Raw genomic sequence first — 21,326 nt, 5'->3', positions numbered from 1 at the left:
AAATCCAGTTGTGCCTTATCCCCATCAGCCCGCATGGGGGATATATCCAACAAATCTTTATCCCTCTTATCCTTGCTCTTTTTCCTCTCTTGTTGTTCAGTGATCCTCAGGAATGGATAAGGAAGCGGCGAACCAGTTGGAGTGCAAGTCCTAACCTTGTCCATAAGGTGGCTAATTTGATATTGCAACTTTTTCTGAGCATTTTTCATACTCTGGGCATTAGATTTCTTCATGTCCTTGTGCTTCTCCTCCTGCCATGGATAATTAGTAGTCGCTATTTGGCATCTATTTAATTCTTGGGTCTTTCAGTCGCTTCTGAAGATTGATACCAAAGGTAGCAAGCTCTGTAAAGGATTTTATTCCATCCTCTTTAGTAGTCCCACCAAATTTCCCCAAGTATCGGCACAAGTGTTCTCTATTGGTATATAGTGTGGCCAGGAGTCGGGGCTCTCTACATGTAGACTGCACAGCTCCCATGAAGTATGTTGTGTAAAATTACTGTCATACTTAGTGCCTAGAGGGTTCCATGTCACTGGGACACCTCTTTTACATTCTTGCACGTTGCTTTTAGATATCATTATCAGGTGTGTTAGTCTAATTAGCTCAATTAAACTGAACCAAAGCTACAAATCCCATTATGCACTGATATGTAAAATAAAAACCCAGAACTACAAAAATTGTCTCCCAGTGATAGGGATCTTCTGGTCATCCTTGTCGTACCTAGTCCACGCCTATTACCTCCTGAAGTAAGTCTTGACTGCTCAGATAAGCGACACAAATATTTCTGATGGGAGAGCTTCCAAATTGGAAACAAATTTGTTGATTCATCTAAGAACAGCCAGGTAATGACCAACAAGAAGAAGCAGTAGAAACAAAGTTGCTTGGAGTTTGGGTGGTTTTCCTAGGGTCCTCTCTAACTTTAGCAGTCCAGGAAAGGTTACTCTTCCATCTTCAAGATTCTTCCACCAGCCGGTGTACCAGTGATTTGAAGATTATCAATAAATTACTTTGTGGGGCCTGGTTACTGCTGGTCATAAGCACTCAGCTGTCATGTCCTTCAAGAACAAGGCCTTCCTGTCCCTGTGAACACTGGGCATTTCTGGACAGGAACTGGTAGAGTTTCTGTTCACACATAGGACAAATTAGTCCTGGTGAATCTTCAGAACAAGCCACTCTTGGCTAGGGATTGGGGTATATCAGCAGTCCTAGTTTTGTTGCATTTGCTACTATCCGTCTTCTACAGATCCTACTGGGGAGGGTGTAGAATATGTTGGGTTTGTGATATTGTTTGCTGTTCATATACCAGCAATCTGCAGGTGCTGCTGGAGAGCGTGTAGATCAGGGTGAGTTTGAGGGAGAGAGAAAGAGAGTCAAGGAGAGGCGCATGTCTTTCATAAAGGCGTGGCTGTTATTGCATAAATGGTGCACTCCTGTTTTCAGCATTTAATTGGCAGGGTCACACAGGACTTGGCATTACCTCCACCCCCATTTTTAATAGTTACATGGTTGTATTGCCTTTATTCTTTACCCCGTGAAATTTAGATTTTTGAATGTGTGCTGAACTCAGTCAGCTTGGGGACCATCTGGACACAGGAGGAAGGGACCTGGTCCAATACACTTATTTTGATCAGTGAGAATGAGTAAGAGGTGATCAACAGACTGAAATCCTCTGGCTTTCAATGTCTGTGACTTACAATTTAAGTTTTGACTGACCAACAGTTTTACGTCAGAGCCCTCATGCTTCCTGATGAGGAAGATCGTAGACATACATACATGGGACCCTAGACATACATACATGAGACCTTAGACATGCATCAGAAAATAACAGAAGAGCTCACAGAATGCAAGTGAATGACTCACTCAAGATTTATTTTAGAATTCATGTATATTCCATTAGACCAATACATAAATAGTACAGAAGAATACATTAATGTAATAAAAATATTTTAACATTAACTAATCAATTCAAAAACACTAGTAGGGAAACGTGGAACTGCTGAATCAAAAGCATAATGTACACCCCATGTCTAAAAATCATATGTTTGATTAAACATTGAAACACACACAGAGTTACAGGATTACCCAGTTTTTCACATCAATAGTTACACAAAACCTGCAGAAATATGTAACACCTGCATCCTTCAACATATTTATTATATGAATTCTTAGGTTTAGAAGACATTTTTGGACCTAAAACTCACAAACATAGATAATTCCTCTCTAGTTTCAGTATGCTTCAAAGTTTTGGCCAATTAGTATAGAGCGTCCGGACAATCTGCTGTTAAGAGGAACATTATTACATATTTATAGCTTCTCACACTAGCTTTTTAAAATAAATGTCATTTTTATTTTAAGGGCACCAATATATTGAGAAACGTAGTTCAATACACAGTTGCTTACAAATTGCTATGCTTTTTTCCTGTTATCTGTTGCCTCAGCATCACAGCAACTGGCCATCACAGCGACTGTAACTTTCACTGCAGATGTACAGAGTTAAGAGGTTCATACAGACAGATATCTTCTCCATCAACCAAATATTTCAGTTATTGGAACATCTTCACTGCACTCTGCCTAAGGGAACAAGTCTATTCTCATTGAACCCCCACCATTTCATGCAGGACACGTAGCCATGTGGCTAGAAAGTGGTCTTTCTTTAGTCATATGCTAAGACTCTCAACTGTTATTGTTTTGTAAACCTTTCAACACCAAACCTGCCAAGATACACAGTCATCTGGCTACATAGATATGCTGTGTTCATCCGGGCTCTTAACAACAAGTAACAGTTTCATTTACAAGTTCTGAAAGTGACCTTATTCAAGACTACCGGACGAAGACTTTCGTACTGACTGCTGTATCTGCATCTAACACCAGATTTATAAAGATAGCAGATATCTTCACTATAACCAGAGGCAGAAAAAAAATGTTTTGAGGTTTTATGGTTTGCCAATTCAAAAAAGCAGATAGATTTTTTTTCAATATTTTTTGTCTTCATTTCATCCATACAAAACAAACAAATTCAAAACAAACAACAGACCCATAAAATAGGACGTAAAAGGAAACGGAAAATAAAATACTCTCTTGAAATTTATTTTTAGATATCTATTATTGGTGCCAAAGTTTTGGTTCATTAAATTATCAAAATACTTGGATTTACTCTAGTAATACTATTCAATCATATTAATATTTAGACAGGGATTCCTACCTTGACAAGCACTGGAGACCAAAAACATACATTTCTTATTAAGATGTAAAATTGAGTCATTTGTCTGTACATTTTATAACATCAGGATTGCTTCTATCAGTATCATATTTGAATGGGATCATTTTGTTTATTCTCATTTCCTATGTTGAACAATCACTTCAAAATATGAGTCCATTATCCATCTGCCCTCTACAAAACGGTTTGAAAGATGTAAATGCTTTTGTTTGCTTTGCGCTCTGCCTGATTATCACACAGCGTCATCTCTGTGACTTTTATTAATGATCCCTCGCTCTTCTGAAGAGCGGCCCTGTGCTTGGCCTGGCTATCTTGCAGCTTCATGAATTAAAGGAGTTACAGTTCTACCTGTGTGAGAGCCAAATAAACCTTGATTTTGTTTTGTGGTTCTGTGCGAACCACATTATATTAGAGTAAGGTAAGACAACACACTAGGATAATGTTCTTGATGATATGTAATCCAGAACTTTAGCTGCTGTCCTTGCAAACTAGAGACCTCTAATACAAGTCCTGATAATTAACTCTATCAAATGATTATGGACAAACGGATTTACCTTCCTTTGCCCCAAACTGTGAATAAGCGTAAAGTGAATGTGTGCCATTTTATAAAACATAATTTAAAAAGTGATGTCTCCAGCACTGTTCCAACTACTGAATACGCTGTTTTGATTGTCTGCCTTGGCTAGGCAAGTATCACTGGGGCTGCACTGGATTGCTCTGGTCTCTAACTGAATGGATGATCATAGACTTTTTCACTCCTGATCAGGTTGTCCGGCTTTCAGTGTTATGCATATACTGATAGCACCCACACCCTGCTCAATAACTTTTTCTATGTCTTATGTTATAAGCATCTGTCTGGCAAATGTTATCTCTACTATTGCACCAGAACGTTCTTAATAAAATCACACACCCATGAACATCTGCCAGCGATGACATGACAAACAACACTTCATACAGCCTAGAGAGAATTATTCTTATCACATATCTTTTATGTTCATCTGCTTAGCATCAGATTTTAAACATGTGTGTCTCGTGATATACATTTTACCAGAAAAAGGGAAAGCTTCTTTTATTACATACAATAACCCAAGTTGCTGCTTTTAGCGTTTATAGAATAATAGTGTTATTCCGGTCTTCTGCAAGGTAGCTTTTATAGAAATATGAACTGGTGGAATACCACAGACAGCTCAGCATGACTGACTCAGCCTTTCGTCCATCTTTGTTTGGTAAAATGAGTATCAATACATTTGCTGGTAACAGAACTCTTCATTAAGGAGACAAATGAGTGACTGTCATGTACTAAGTGGCTGTTTGTATTATTAAGTGTAGAGAACAAAAACTATGCTCATATCTAGATTTTATCCTAGGATATTTTTTGACAAATGTTGGAAGAGCTTGTCTATTTTGCATGTTATGTGTCTGCTTGTGTTTGTTCTTCTTGTGCTTGTCACTCCCCTGGAGTAAAGCGCCTTTACCATCTTTCTGATTGGATGACTTGTATTCTTTTTTACTGCTCATTATTAGAAACTACCTTTGTCTTTTGGTTAAGCATTCCATGGGAGTGCATGTGCTTTGGGTTTACAGGGTTTATAACTTCTCCCTAAATGTAGCTGAAAATACTCTTGTTAGTTCAAGCATTGTTTATAGTGTTGCTTTACCAGTAGCTTGATCAGGTGTGCTTGGATGCTGTTCTTTATAACTCCTTTTCAGTCAATAAAACATTTCTTTTAGTTCACATTATTCTAGTCTCCCAATAGGTTTCCTGGTATTACATTTTTTATCCTACCTGTACAGAAATGAACATTTGCTGAGAATAGAGACTTCAATTATTCTATAAATGTCTAAGTTTTTCTTCTTTCCTGCTAATCGGGTCTTCTACCATCTACTTTTTTAGCATCTGGTATTTGAATGTTCCACAAATTTATATTGTTATCATTTTCTGTAATTCGTTCAAACTCACAATAACTTTACCGGTTTGCTTCTGTGTGTGTCCCAACAGTTGGGTCAGTTTTATTGTTGATGTACTTATGTTCCTGCCAAATTTGCTGCATCTCTAGGATAATTTCCAGATGGTTTTTACTTATGGCGGTGTAGAATTGATAATCAACTCAAGGCTTTCATATATTTAGTGCATTTTCATGGCTTGTCCTTGTGTGCTTTCTCTGATGCACCCTTAGGTTTGAGGAGGTATTAAAACTGCTTCTACATTCACTGCAATGGTAAGGTTTTTCCCCTGTGTGTGTTCGCTGATGACTCTGCAGGGTTGTTAAATGACTAAACCTCTTGACACATTCAGTGCACTTGAATGGCCTTTCCCCTGTGTGTGTTCGCCGATGTGTTTGCAGGGTTGATAACTGACTAAAGCTCTTCACACATTCACTGCATTTGAAAGGTTTTTCTCCTGTGTGGATTCGCTGATGAATCCTTAATGATGAAGAGTCATGAAAACTACTTCCACATTCACTGCAAATATACGATTTTTCCCCAGTGTGTTTCCGCTGATGGCATTGTAGGTTTGATAATTGACTAAAGCTCTTTCCACACTCAATACAATGGTATGGCTTTTCCCCTGTGTGTGTTCGCTGGTGTCTTAGCAGGGTTGAGAACTGAATAAAGCTCTTTACACATTCACTGCACTTGAATGGCTTTTCCCCAGTGTGTGTACACTGATGTCTTTGAAGAACTGATAACTGACTATATCTCTTCCCACATTCACTGCACTTGAATGGTTTTTTCCCTGTGTGTATTTGCTGATGAATTTGGAGGTGTGATAACTGACTGTAGCTATTCACACATTCAGTGCACTTGAATGGTTTTTCCCCGGTGTGTATTCGTTGATGATTCCTTAATGTTGAAGATCGACTAAAACTACTTCCACATTCATTACAATGATATAGTTTTTCCCCTGTGTGTATTCTCTGATGATTCTTTAATGTTGTAGATTGACTGAAACTACTTTCACATTCACTGCACTTGAACGGTTTTTCCCCTGTGTGTGTTCGCTGATGTGTTTGGAGGTGTGATAATAGACTAAAGCTCTTCACACATTCACTGCACTTGAATGTTCTTTTCCCTGTGTGTATTTTCTGATGTATCTGGAGGTTTGATAACTGACTGTAGCTCTTCACACATTCACTGCACTTGAATGGTTTTTCCCCTGTGTGTGTTCGCTGATGTATTTGGAGGTGTGATAACAGACTAAAGCTCTTCACGCATTCACTGCACTTGAATGGTTTTTCCCCTGTATGTGTTCGGTGGTGTAGTTTGAGGTGTGATAACCGACTGTAGCTTTTTACACATTCACTGCACTTGAATGGTTTTTCTCCAGTGTGTGTACGCTGATGCATTTGGAGGTATGAAAACCGACTAAAGCTCTTCACACATTCATTGCAATGGTATGGTTTTTCTCCAGTGTGTGTTCGATGATGTCTTTGGAGGTGTGATAAAAAACTAAAGCTCTTTGCACATTCATTACAATGGTAAGGTTTTTCCCCTGTGTTTGATTGTTGATTCACTTGGAGGTTTGATGACTGATTAAAGTTCCTTATACATTCATTGCAATGGTATGGTTTATCCCCAGTGTGTGTTCGCTGGTGTCTTAGTAGGATTGATAAATCAATAAAGCTCTTCCCACAATCACTGTACTGGAATGCTTTTTCCACAGTGTGTGTTTGCTGAGGGTGTTTTAGTTCCGATGACAAACTAAAGCTCTCGATGCATGTGTCTGATACTTCTCTCTTGGTTAGTGTCTCTAGGTCGGGTATATTTTTGTCTACATACTGTGACTGTGCTTCCTGATTGGCCAACATGAGTGGTAAAAGACTTGTGTTTTTCTAACAGAACATGTATGTGTGTGGTATTTTGCAGGTTTGCTTTCCGGTTTAACAATAAAGTACAATGCTCACCAAATACCTGTCACACTCATAATATGTCCAAGGCTTCCTTTTGGGTAATCAGGTCTTTAGAATGGATAATGGTTTTGCACAGTTAGAGGTAAAGATTCTTCCTTCTCCTGGTTGGTGAAAATTGTGATTGCACTCTGTATTCTAGATGGCAGAACTCCTCTTTCCTTTACACTTCAGTTGTCTGGCTCCACTCCATTGTAATTTTCTCTATTTTCTGTAGTTTGGCCACAAAGAGTTTACATTACACCTACAGCACTGAATAGTGGTGATTTGTTTAGGAAGTAAAGCACTGCTGTAAACACACAATACAGATCCAATGATCAAAGCTGGCAGTGGACATCTGTTGATACAGGAGGCAGTTTATCGATGTTGTTGCTTTAAAATTCTAGAGGTAATTTCTTAGTCTCGTGGAGTGGAGGTATACAGCTCAGACTCTTACGTTCACTGAATTGCTCATGACTGGTTTGTCCAAGATCTGTAAGTTTATATTCAGGTTCATCTGTTTCGGACTGCTCTGATATTTTTGTGAATACTGGAGTTCAATGTTTCATTGTTTTTGCAGATTTACAGTAGTATCTTCAATATCCATAATAATTCCATGTATTCAAGGCTTATTTTCTGTTGGATCTAAAGAGATATAAAATTAATAAATGTAAAGGAATGGGAATACATGATGTTTTGCTGGTTGTATAAGACATCTCTTCTTTAACATAATTGAAACTTACTAAGGGATATTTCACCACACACAGATATTTAACTAAATGGTCTGTTGAACACCTCACACCTTATTTACTTCAGCAAAGGAGGTGATTTAACAGTGTCCACAGAGGAAGTTTCAAGAACTGTATAACAAAGGTAACTCTTCAGGAAGTACATAACAAAACTAAATTGGAGTATATAACAAAGGTAACTCAGGGTGCATTGTTAGCCAAAGCAGTGGAGCACCACAGTGCATGCACACAGCAGATGTCAGGGAATTGCGTGATAGTCAAGCAGCCAAGAGTGGAAGAGGGGGTATCACAAGCTCCATTACAGAAGCTCGTCTGGTAGGTACAAACAGATGAGGTTTACAGGTAGGTGCTATTGAGGTACACCAACAGGAGGTGCAAAGGGAGTTGCACCAACCATCTTGTGTAACCTGGGTTATTATTACACATGGAACAAATTATAGTTTTTTAAAATCAAACAAAAGAGGTTTTGTAAAGCGCTCAACCTGAAATCATGTATTTGAAGGTGCTCTCAATGTGGTGATACTGAAGTAAAAGGAGCCAAAGTAAAACAAAACAATTTCCTAGGATAACACAATTTGGTCAAGCAGGAAAGTTGAGATTGAGCCCAAGTTTTCTAATTTCAGACTGTGCAATTCAGCAAGTAGATGGGTATCTCTTTCATTTTTTCATTGACCATGACAAGTTAGTGCTTTGTCTTGAATTGTTGGGGCTTGCAGTTTAAGCGTGGGTGGCACACAGAAGGCTTAGCTTGTTTTGGCCCGAGGATCCAAGTGATTTTCGAGCTGAACCAAAGTCAGGCATCTGGCTCTTGCCGGGTTCAAGCTTTCACTCTATAACATAATGGTATTTAAGAGGACAAAGGCATACTAAGGATATAATTTGACTATCAAAAACACAAAAGAAAAAACCCTGAGTCTATAAGATGAGAAAGAGTGTCCCTTTTCAAGGACTGTTTCCCTCAGCCACCCAAAGGTTGCATGCCTCATCTTAGGTTAACCTCCTTGCATTATGAAACAAGTTATAATGCGGGATACAACCCCCTTTCTGAGAGGAAAACGTTCAGGGATATTTTACGGTAGAAAGAGGTATACTAAATACTTTAGATGAGCAGAGTGTGATGAGGGGTGCAGAGCAAAGTGATTGTGAAGTAAAAGGGTACACAGTATACTTTACTAGGGTGGCCCTGGACCAGGATTAAAAACCAAACTATAACAGGAGGGAATTTAACCTACCATGTACTGAAAAATAGATCAACATATTTCAGCCTTATACTCTCAACAGAGGTGTGGCAGCCTTCTACAATGGTGAAAGAAAATGAAAATCAAATTGTCATATCCAGAACTAGTGGTTGAGGTGGAAGTCCACTTTGTAAGGGCTACACTGGTGGATTTACCTGAAAGAAACAATGTTTCAAAATGGCATACACATTTGACATGCTATGTTACTGGAACTGAGTTAGGGCTACCACAATGATCAGTAACCACACCTAAACACAACTTTGTGCTATCAAGAAAAATGCATGAGCTTACCTGCAAACGTCAGGTAACATGACTCAACTTCACGTTGGTTCAAAGCTCACGGTAAAATCAAGTCCTACAACTGTAAGAAGACAAGTGCAAATCAAGTTGTTAGGAGACAACAAAGTAGATGAAATAGGCAACTCAATTGCAAACCACATCAATACCCCTACTGTATGAAAATAATCACGCATTAAACTGTTATCTCATAGTGGGAAGTCTTGAAAAACCGGATGTTGATTAGTAAAAAGACAAATGTGTAGATTATATGATCCATGGTGTGCGTTATCAATCCTTGTCACACCATGGCCACTCATAATGTCTCAAAAAACAGCAGCACATACAATAGACTCCTGTCTAGTTTACAGCTGGAGAAACAATCTAGTGTATGGTGGCTATGACTGATGTCTGCACATCTACTCCCAGTTTACTGCAATAAAGAAGTAAACACAATATAATGTCTATTCCGCTCGGTGGTGCCGTTGTACCCTTTTGGCGCAAATCAACAGCACTACTAGCAAGTGCAGAATAATGGCTACGGTGTTTTTAAATAATGATGTACTGGGGTGTGCTCAAGAATTAAATAGGAACTGGTACCGGATTTAACTACTGAGAAGGTGAAACTTAACAAGAAAAAGAACCAACAAACGCAAATTGGACTGTGTGTGCTTCGGTGCCATTTTTGTGTTTTGTCAGATGGAGAAATGATGCGTGGAATCAATGCATCAATACAATGGGTTAGCAAGACCCATGCCTATGCGCTTGTGAAATAGGTAAGGCGGTCTAAACTCTCACGTTTATACAGGTACCCCATTGAGAATTAGCGTTGTTGCGGTTAAAAATGTGCTGCTGATAACATCGCTTTAATTATAGCCCGTTGGGTTGGGCGCCAAGTACACACCCACCATAACAAACTGCAGTTACAAAAGACCCCAAGGAGGACACATACCTTTTAGAAATTATGGCAAATTACGCAATTTGCGCTGAAGAAGGCATAACTTGCGGCAACGGGCCAGGTCCTACATATATCTTTCCTACAGAGACAACGGCAGCAATGTGAAAAGACGTGAAGGAATGTCACGTGCACCTTTACTCATTGTCCAATCAAAAGGCTAGTCTCGTACTACAGAACTGTTGGGAGCTGTAGTTCCTGTGTAATTAATGTGCCACGTGAGAGGTAATGGTAGAGCCATTCACAAACTACCAACATCCTCGGAAATGTAGTTGCATAATCACGGGTTGGATAAATAGACTTATAACAATGCCCCTGCATAGTGGGAGCCGAAAGAGGACATGTACTCAGATCATGATATTTTAGATGGAGACGTGTCCCTTAGATTGTATGCTGGGAGATGTAGTCTCTTAAGCCTGTGTCAACAAAATGAGCTGCATGTTAATGCTTCCAACTGATTTGGGAAAAACGGAAACCAGGTTATACATCAGTAGTAAAGTAAGTCAGCTATTTCTAGTATATATGGTTTAGGTAACAAGTCTCTGGGTTTTGTAAAAAAAAAAAAAAATGGAGGGTTATTTACTGAAATGATATTTATTCAGAAAATGATCTTAAAGTAATTGCATACCATATAATGGTGTATGCATCTATGAAAAAGCAGACCACAAGCGATCATCATTAAGACCCTGTCTGTCACTACGTAGTCTGATGACCCATCCTTGCTCTCTCTCAAACAGACACTGTGCCACATTGGAGAGAAATTGAGGGAAAGAAGGTTTGCCAAGTACAGTCCATGACAGATCATCTGCCTGATCACCTTGCTCTAGAAAGTGTGTGGTTAATTTAGTGGCTTGCTTGTTACACCTAATGGTAGTCTTGTGCTCTATTGTCCGCGTCTTGAGCTCGCTAATTATGAAAGAGAACTTCTTTCAATTTGAGGATGGCTTGTACCTACAAATCTCTGGGACTTTGATGGGCAGTGCCTTCGCCCCGAGTATAGCAAACCTCTAGATGCACTCGTTTGAGACAGGAGAAGTTCTGATACCTGAGAATTCCAACCATTCTAATACCCTTCAATTGAAGCACTATATTAATGACATTTTAGTCATTTAGCATGGTGATGCTGACTATCACCGCTTTCCATCAATGACTGAATTCGTGCAATCCTTTCATTAAATTCACTTGTGAATGAAGCCAGGAATGCCTTCCATTTTTAGACCTATGGATATATCCATCCTTGTGAACTTTGCAGACAGAGCTGTATAAGAAATGTATTGCCAGGAATGTTCTGCTTGCATACGCGAGTTACCACCCCGGGTCACTAAAAGAAAATCTTCAGTTTGGACGGTGCCTATATTTACGACGGGACTGCTCAGACGTCCAGAGATACGAAGTTCACGCAGATAACTTATCTTCCCCACTTTTGGAACGTCAATACACACCATCACTGATACACAAATCAGCCAAAAGTGCACCAAACAATACCCGTAAAGCTTTTAGAAATACAACCACTAAATGAGCCCACAGAGCGACTAGTCTGTGTTAACACTTTCTGCAGCACATCAGGCATGATTCAGAAATCAATCAACAAGAATTGGCATATCCTGAATACAGGGACCCGTCCCTGCTACAACCACTCTTCACATTTAGACCGAGTGGGAACTTAAAAGAAAAGTTAGTGCACATTAGACCAAGGACTGTAAATGTGAATAAACAAAATAGTCTTTGGGGCTTACCTAGATCATTCTAAAAGGCATGTGTCCTCCTTGGGGTTTTTTGTAACTCCGGTATGTTGCAACTGTGGGTCTTGCACCCAGCTAAACGTGATATACTTGAAGCGATGGTATCAGCGGCACATTTTTAACCACCACATAGCTCATTTTCACTGGCCTGATATACATGAGAGTTGGGACCGCCTTACCACTTTCACAAGAGAGTAGGCATGGGTCTTGCTAACCGCTTTACCCCTGTATGAGAATGAGGAGAGTGGTTATTCCCATTGTATTGATGCATCGATTCCAGGCATCTTTTTTCCATCTGTAAACATGGCGGAAGATTATCATATGCCCTGCTGTTCTGAGACATGATGAGGGGCCCTAGTGTGACAATGATTGATAACACGCACTTTGGGTCATACTATCTACACATTTGTCTCTTTACTAAACAACAGCAGGTTGTTCATGACTTCCCACTATAGGCTAACAATTAAATGCAAGATTATTTTCATACAGTAGAGGAATTGATGTGGTTTGCAATTGAGTCACCTGTTTCATCTATTTTGTTGTCCCCTGACAAATTGATTTGCACGTGTCCTCTTATGTTTGTAGGACTTGATGCTACCTTGAGTTTTGCTCCAAGGTAAAGTTGAGGCATGCTACCTGCCGTTTGCAGGTAAGCTCATGCATTCTTTCTTTATAGCACAAAGTTGTGTTTACATGTTGGTTACTGATAATTGTGGTAGCCCTAACTCAGTTCCAGGACGTTCCTGTAACCTAGAATGTCGGAATGAGTGCTATAGTTTGTTGTACAAAGTGTAAGTCATTCTGAAACACATTGTTTCATTCTGCTAAATCCACCAGCGAAGCCCTGATAAAGTGGACTCCCAACTCAACCACTGGTACTGTGTATTACAAATTTGCTTTTGTTTTCTATCACTGTTGTCTACACATACCTTGCAGTAGCTTCCATAAGGTCCTGAAGAAGGCTGCTACACCTTTGTTGAGGATATTAGGCTGAAATATGTCGACCTATTTTTCACTCCATGGCAGGCTGAATTGCCTTCTGCTATTGCTTGATTTTTTGATCCTGGCCCAGGAGCATCCCAATAAAGTCTATTGCGTACCCTTGAGATAGTTACACTTCACATTCACTTTGCTCTGCACCCCTCATCACACTCAACTCATCTAAAGTATTTAGTATACCTCTTTCTACCATAAAACATCCCTGAGCTCCTCCCTCTTAGAGGAGGGGTTGTAGCTCACATTATGACTAGGTTCCTAATGCAAGGAGATTACCTTATGATGAAGTATTGCACCTTCCGGCGGGTGAGGGAAACAGTCCTTTAAAAGGGACACTCCAGTAGCATTCTAACTCATCTTAGAGACCGTGTTTTTTTTTTTTGTATTGTTGGTTTCCGAGTAGGGGAGTCAATCCCTGCGGGTATTTAAACCTCCTCTGGCCCTCCATGCTTTTTCATATATTTTGACCATCACCAAAGAATTCAGCTCAGTTTTATCATCACATACTTATTACTATTACTACGTTCGATAAAAGTTTTTTTGTACCTCTGTTGAAGAAAAAGGAGCTGAGAAATATGTTTAAAAGTGATTAACCAGGAGCACACTATTGGTCACTAGCGGAGGCAGAGATTAATAATAGAAAAAAATTGAAAAAAACTTCTGTCTTGTTATATAGTTTCCATCTGGGACATTACACAACAACTGGGTTGTGAGTGATTCCGATGGTTAAAATCAGAGACTACTAGACTTTAAATATAGATTTGACTACCAGCATATTTTGGTAAATCGAGGATTAAATGCCTAGCCTCATTGTGAGATGGATAACTTTTCCACTGCCCCATGTCAAGCGGTGGAGGTTGGGTGTTTTTGTCTGCGAGTGCACACCTCAGTGAATTGTGCACACCTCAGTGAATTGTGCACCATGTTGGCCTTTGTCATGATTTTTTTATAGCACTTGAAACCTTATCCGTACCTGAGTCTAAGTACTCTTAATGTTATCAGATAAAAGACAAAAGGAATATGAAGATTTTGAGGCCTAAGATTCTCTTTTATTTTAATTCAATAATCAAGTTACTTCCTTTGTGCACTTGACTTGCTAAAGATAGCAATAGCCGGCAGAGAAGGCTTACACCAAGGTGAGGCAGAGGAATAGCACCCTCAGATGTAGCATAACACCATATAGTCAACTCTATGTCTCTATTGCAGAGACTAAGAGCTTAATTTAGAGGGCAGTATGGAATGAAACCCCTTAAAATAACTCAAAATCACAGTACACACTACACACATGCATCGTTTCTCCCACGCCCAACTTCCACCCAGTCCCATCCCCTCACTGCTGGCTTCAATACAGCCCTCTGCCACAATACACAGACCATGCTTTTTGGCCCCTGGGAAAATGTTTGTGAGTATCCATAATTTAGCGAGTCAGTGGGGGAGACAATGTGCTGATCACTCACATGAACAAGCATTGGCATAGCCAATAGGTCTCGCCTTTGGGACCTTATAAGTGTTTAGCCAAGCAACAGTTGATGTTGTTTCACCAAGGATATTGTGCTGCATAACTAAATACTTATAAGGTCCCAAATGCGAGACCTATTGGCCATGCCAATGCTTGTTTTTTTTTTACAGCGAAAGGTATTAATCCTAACCATGGCAAAGAGCAAGTACTCATCAACACACGACTGCCAAAAAAAGAAGAACTCTCTAGTCATTCTTAGGAATGGCCACTAACTGTGTTTGATACAACAACAAAAAAATCTGTACTGATAGCACCCGCCAGAGAGTTGACATACCACCAGGGTATGGGGCATGCACGGTCCATCAAGTGTGTAGACATATTCACAAAAATCAAAGAAGCTGTGAAGGATGCAATGCTCAGGGCTTACTTTGCCCCTCGGCTGCATCCTGGAGTAAATGTCAATTCCAACCGATTTGGAACACACGGTCTCATGCGCCACGTCACTGTGACACTGTTTCCAGTCCTAGCCTCTCAATTACCACTGCAGTGCATCCTGGGACTTATAGTCTTGGTTCAGCTTAGCTTCAGCTATATCACACGTAAAAAATATTTGTACAAGGAAAACTATCACTGGAAAGAAGGTGACATGCGAGTAGTATCGTAACCGGATATCGGGGACAGCCGGACTTTAACGGAAGGGAACAAACACAGTTCACAAAATAAGCCCCCCCTACTAAACCTCGCACGACACTGGAAACATTGTGTTCACCCTTCTTAGCGTTTTACAAAAACAAACCCCGTCCCTCGTCAAAATTTGAATGGAACTCGTTCCCAGTTCAATGTGTATCTTTTCCAGTACGTGTTTTCCATTCCATCCTGGTGTTTGTAACCCTAAATGAATTGTGTGGTAAACCGGACTACAAAAATACACAGGAAAAAACAGTGCTGAGACTTCACGGTAGAAAAGTGATCCCATGTCTCCTACTGTCTCCACCGAGAATATTTAGGACCCAAATATCCATCTGTAATGGAGTATGAAATGTCTTTAGAGTTATCCCTAATTTACTGGGCGATTGACAGCCTTAGTTCGTTTTGAGTTTTTTATGTATTTATTTTGCCTGAGAAAAATAACTCTTTTGACCCCCACCTTCAAAAAAGATTATTTTGCATTGGTTTCTTTGAGGAAAAAGAGATGCCCCTTTGTCAAGCACTGATTCCATGAAAGTTATGTATCAATTGACAGTTTAGGTTGAAACGGTATTTCATCTCCTGAGTACATGCATTTATGTTCTAGAAAAAAGGAAAGCAACACTTAACATACAACAATTCATTTTAAAAGGACAAATCATGAGCTTAAAAAAGTTACTTCCCAATAACCACGCTAGCTTTTTCCACAACCGCTAGATTTTGCATGCTCTCTTTTCTCAACAAGAGGGTGGAGGGAAGGGGGTGGGGCGGAGTGGGGTCAGATTGACAAAGCACTGGTAACAGGAAGCACACGCCGAACTACCGGAAACTGGGAGAGGGAGGGGGGTTACGGCCTCATGGTCTGGACAGAGTGCGAGTGAGTGTGACTGAGACCCGAGTCCGAACTGAGGGAGAATAAGGAGGCATTAGACTGGCAGAAGAGAAAAGGAAAACCGCCTCAGGCAGAATGAGACAGACTGGAAGGGAGGCGAATAGCCTTAAAGAGACCACGAGACAGGGTTCAGGATGAGAGGTAGAAACAACTAATGGGGGGGGGAATAAAGGGGACAGATCTGAGGGCAACTCGAGACAGGACTGAAGGAGAATAAGCGAGCCATGAAAAAGAGAAGGGAACGATCTGCTGAAGAATTAGAGAGAGAAAGGAAAAAGGGACACCAGGAAGCATGAGACGGATCTGAATGAGAAGCAGAATGAGCCAAACATGGAGAGAGAATGAGGTAGACCTACACAGCAGCATTACATTGCGTTGCCGGGAAAGTGAAAATAATCGCGGTGCCGCGAAAGTGAAAGTAATCGCGGTGCCGCAAACGTGAAAGTAATCGCGGCTGGTGACGCAAGTTGTGCGCACGAGCGATGGGAAAAAGTGCTGTGCAAGTCATGTGCGCGTTCTAGCAAGCTGGTCGCCTGCAAGCCTGTGGTGGGTAGCACTTTTGAAACCCGCTTACTAAATGTCTCGCAGACAGCGCATGCACGCTGGCTCAGCGAGACCTAAAAAAGACATCCATGACCTGTGTGAGTGTCCTGGTTGGAGAAGGTTACCGGTGAGATATCAAGTAACAAACCCAGGCTGCTGTTCTGTACTTTGAATTCTTCTCGTTTTTGTGCTTCACGTTTGATTCACTCATTATAAATATGTTTTTGTGCAACAGAATTCTCTTATGCTAATGTGTACATTTTACATCACAAATCAGGACTTCTGACTCATTCCAAGATAATGTGCAAGGGGTACTTAACCTCAATGCACGGTCATTTCATCAAAGAGGACACCCTCAGATTTCCAGGCAGAGTAAGACTGGTGATGCACTCAAATGACCCATGAAAGCCATGGACTTATAGCTCAGCTCGAGTTGATCTCTGTACTCTTGGAGTATGGAATGGCAAAAAGAACCTCAAAACAACCTTGTCTTTAAAGTCAGGCACAGTAGAGGATCGAGAAAACATCTTGTAAACCTTGTGAGTCAGGGCCTTCTGAGAAATGCAGTTAGGCATTTTTCATGCTGCTCTGGTTTAACTCCGCTTTGGCCTTAGAAGAGGGGGTTGGAGATTTTGGATCATACATTGATTATATAAAAAAAAAAATTCAACTACATAACCATTTTTTTAAACCACTGTTTTATTGCTCATATCATCATGCGTGATCGGTTTATTTCGATTATAACACGTATGCCTAATATCTTCACAAGAATAGGGCATTCGTTTTCATTAGGCATTCTGAAATGTACAGTGTGGATTTCTTCTGTGTGGTCACCCATGTGGGGAAGGGACTTTGGAACTCACTTACAATCCTGTGAGTGAGTTAAAGATGGCACCCATGTGAGACACATCCCTCAAAGCTCCTGTGCATGAGAACCTCATGGAGGCGGCTACCAGACTCCCTCGGGCCCCACAGTGAGTGACATTGTGCCTGGAGGTGCCCCTCATCACATAGGGAAAGGCTCTGCCCTGTTTTGCCCAGAGAGTCAACCCCAGAGCCTGATGAGTAGCAAGCAGACCGGAAGGCTGCATGACTAAGATGACAGCTGCAATGGAGTTCTGAGCCTGGATCCATGGTGAGCCACGTTTGACAGACTCCCTGCCTGCATTTGCCCTCCCTGTCCTGCGAAGTGCGATGCTTTAGGAGGGGAAACGAGTGAGACCTGATTGCCGCTACCAGGATGGCGGAGTCACTGCACTGCATGTCGGCTCCGCGTTTGGTCTGGATTGGGGCCAGAGCCTGGGCCACCCACTGAAAGCTGGGAGATGGTCATGCTCCTGCCTGAGCCCACCACCTACCACTGTCCTTTTGAGCTGGGACGGGCCACTAAGTGGACCGCTGCTGCCTTTCACTGCTCTCCTCTCTGAGTGATGGCCAGACCAGCGGACCACAAGACGCTGCACCTCGGGACTGCACAGGTATGGATGCTGGGTCCATGAGGCCGGAGGTATGTGGCAGATGCCTGAGCAGTCCGTCCCAGAAAATGTGCTACTGATGGGGCCTACTCCTTCCCTGCACCCACTCCAGTTGTAAAGCCTGATTTTCTCCACCATATCCTTCGGGAGCACCGGGACCTGTCCTTTCAAGGACATTTGTAAGCTTGGGAGGCACATCCACGGAACGACCTCTTGAGCACTGGGGCCTCTCATTTTCTGCCTGCCCAATACCCATGCTGCTTTCCTGCACTACTTGAGGTCATCTGGTCTCTGGTTTCTTCAGATTCCCTGCGCATTCCTAACCGTGTTGACAGAAGTATTCGCCCAGCGTTCCTGCAGGCGACTGGGCCTTCACAGTAACGCACCCGGAGGATATCATCAGATCCTGCTCACTGCTATGTTCCGCTCATACCCTCCCGAGCAGACGACACTATGTGGACGGTTTTAACGGGGGCCCTTGTCCTGGAATGTTCGCCTCTGGCCCTCTATCTCCAACACCGGACCCTGTTGCTCGAAACTTCAGTGGGAGATGTGACCTACTGGAGAATCGGCTTGGCCACTCTGATCTAGCAGATGTCCTATGAATTTCACTTCTCTGCTATGACCCGAGTTGACTCATGACACACACATGTCCCATAAGCACAACACCCAAAAGGATGCCACTCTTAAAGATATGTTTATCAAACCTATGTCAAAGAAACTGGTCGGGGGAAGCGCTCTCGTCCACACCCCCACCCACAGAGATAGCTGCAACACACTCAAGATGCACCAGCCACAAAGGCGTTCCTGGAGAACCTCTTTCGGGACCCTCAGGGACAACATCACAGCACTCAAGAAAGACATAGTGGTGAAAATGAAGGTTAGCAGGCGGGACCTAGGCGAAATGGGCCAACGTGTCAACTCCTTGGATATAAAAACAACTCCTGCGACGAAGAACTGGATGGCCACCATCGAGAACTTATTGAACTATGGGAAAAGAGCATGGAGCTCCACTATCAACTTGAAGATCTTGAAAACCGATCCAGACATTCCAACATTTGCATAAGAGGAGTCCCAATGCAGCCTGCAACTGGTAACCTGAAGGACTATGTCACTCGCCTGTTTCGTCATGTGAACACAGAACTTATAGACCAGACGATTATCCTTGAGCATACGTATAGAGTGAGACGCCCTGCCCACTCCCCAGGACAACCACAAGATATCCTCACCTGTTTTCACTACTACTACTACTAAAGAAGGAAGCTGTACGGGACAGGAATGCTGTAGGCACTAAGTTCTAGCTCTACCAGATCTTTCCACAATAACGCACCAGCATCATCGATCTCTTTGACCGATTTTCTGTGTGACAAAGGGATCAAGTACAAGTGGGTACACACGTTCTGGCTCCAATGTGTCTGAGACAATGAGACTAGGAGTGTCTGGACAATAAACGCCTGCCTTCCAGGAGGATCTCTCTACTCACTTGCCATAGCAATGTCCCACATCATCTCCCATAGGAATGCGTTGATCTTCCCACCCATTGAAGAAGCCGGTTCATAAACCTAAGGAGAAGGAAAGCCAAAAGGAAAGAGCAGCATTGGTACGTCAACTACAACATTGCGATATTGCATCGGATTCTGGCAGCAAACACTGACTTTTGTTGACGCCCATGTGCCGAAGCAGCGGCAAGTTGTGGCTTCCTGTTGCTTAGAAGCCATGGCCCCTGTTTGATTTGTTTTACAAAAAGATATCCCTCCTGGAACCTCGTGAGGTTCTTGGGTGGTGAGATGAAAAGAGGTAGAGAAAGGGGGAAAAATGCCACAGATGTAGGAGGGGGTGTTATGAAGTCGGACAGAACACCTATGCACCTTACTGAGTCAGTGATGTCCCCAGATTGTAAGGTGGGAAGGGAGGGAGACCCCTTTTTAGGTCTCGCCTAGACGAAAGCAAAAGCGAAGCATTTGCTGTCTAGGGCGAGACAACTTATGTTATCACTTTTGAGGGAATGTGGACAGCAGACTGACACGCGCTTCTCCTGCCGGAGATTTTACCTCGTGGGCGAGCAAGTCGCCGTGCCCCTCTCGTGCCTCATGTTCCCATGCGCACACAGCCAGCCCCCACACCCCTGCACACAGACCACACAGGCACACGTACACACGCTGCCGCCCGCCCACCACACACACACGCAGGCACACACACAGGCACAACACACGCAGGCACATATACGCGTACCCCCCCCGGCTTACATACACACACAAACGCGCACACACACGCTCCCAACCCCGCTCACGGGGCACACGCAGGTCTTCCATCACTGGGGGGGCGGCGGGCACCGTCAATGTGCCCCGACGCCCCCCTCACCGGCTCCTCTCGTCCTGTCCCTCCGTGTCCAGACTCCGCAGCCCGCTCCGTTGTTTCTCCGCCCCTTGAGGACATTTCGTGCGTGTCACGCCTCCTTTCTCCCGGCCGGAAATCCTATTTGCGTGTCAGGCCTCGTTTTCACCACGCATTGTTTTTGTTTTGTTGCTGGCTTGTTGTTTTGAGAATCTGGTCACCCTAGGTTGAAGCTGTGTCTGAGTGTGCCTGTGCCGGGGGTCTGAGCGCCGGTTGGTGGGTGGGTGACGGGGTAGCAGCCGCCCCTGTGCTACCCTCAAGTGAGCCGGTGGTTGCTGCTGGATACTCAGTCATGTGGACGGGACGTGCAGTACCCGGCGGCCAGCAGCAAGAGATGAAAGGCGGCGCGGGCCGGGGAGCGGCTCCTCCGTTGTGCGCTGGAAGGGGAAGGCTCTGGCATGTTCTGCGGAGGAGTTACTCTCTATTCGTGCACAGGTGAGCTAAGCAGTGTACTTGGCGGCACAGATAAACCGGACTCACCCTCGAGCTCACCTTGCTGCTCTTCAGCAGACCCTTCTACAGGTCCACTGGAAGGGGCGTGTTACAGACTGGGAGTCATTATCATTGTAATTTTGTATTGTGCGGCGTCATAGCGCACTAATGCCATTTCTAAGGGCTGAAAACAGCGGTTACTATTTAATGTTACTCAAGGAATCGTGTAAAGAGGTAAGGGTGGGAAAAGGGTTACAGGGTATGGACACTTTTGGGTTAATTAATCACGAATGAGATCACGATCACCAGCCATTTTCTAACTAAAGGGGCCTTTTCAATCGAGCACTTTGAACCAGGTGTAAGATGCCCCTGAGCTCGGGGTTA

The 21,326-nt window shown here is 42.6% G+C and overlaps 1 protein-coding gene across 2 annotated transcripts in view; it reads right to left on the bottom strand.

Moving 5' to 3' along the window:
- Window positions 1–1,848: 1,848 nt before the first annotated feature.
- LOC147736455 (uncharacterized) overlaps window positions 1,849–21,326 on the bottom strand; it is a 45,573-nt gene continuing 26,095 nt past the window's right edge. The window contains exons 1-2 of one of the 2 annotated variants that reach the window (XM_086953186.1): window positions 9,383–9,452; window positions 1,849–7,749 (exon numbers count right to left, since the gene is read on the bottom strand). In XM_086953186.1, the coding sequence (XP_086809312.1) occupies window positions 5,335–7,026 (1,692 nt within the window). In that variant the 5' untranslated portion in view covers window positions 7,027–7,749; window positions 9,383–9,452 and the 3' untranslated portion in view covers window positions 1,849–5,334. Of the gene's footprint in view, window positions 7,750–9,382; window positions 9,453–21,326 lie in introns of those variants that run through there. The other variant, XM_086953185.1, reaches the window with a different exon arrangement.

The sequence above is a fragment of the Lissotriton vulgaris genome, chromosome 1_2 (assembly GCF_964263255.1).
Source record: "Lissotriton vulgaris chromosome 1_2, aLisVul1.2, whole genome shotgun sequence".
NCBI classification, from domain to species: domain Eukaryota; kingdom Metazoa; phylum Chordata; class Amphibia; order Caudata; family Salamandridae; genus Lissotriton; species Lissotriton vulgaris.
Note: the sequence above shows the minus strand (reverse complement) of the source record. Positions and strands in the feature narration are given on the sequence as shown.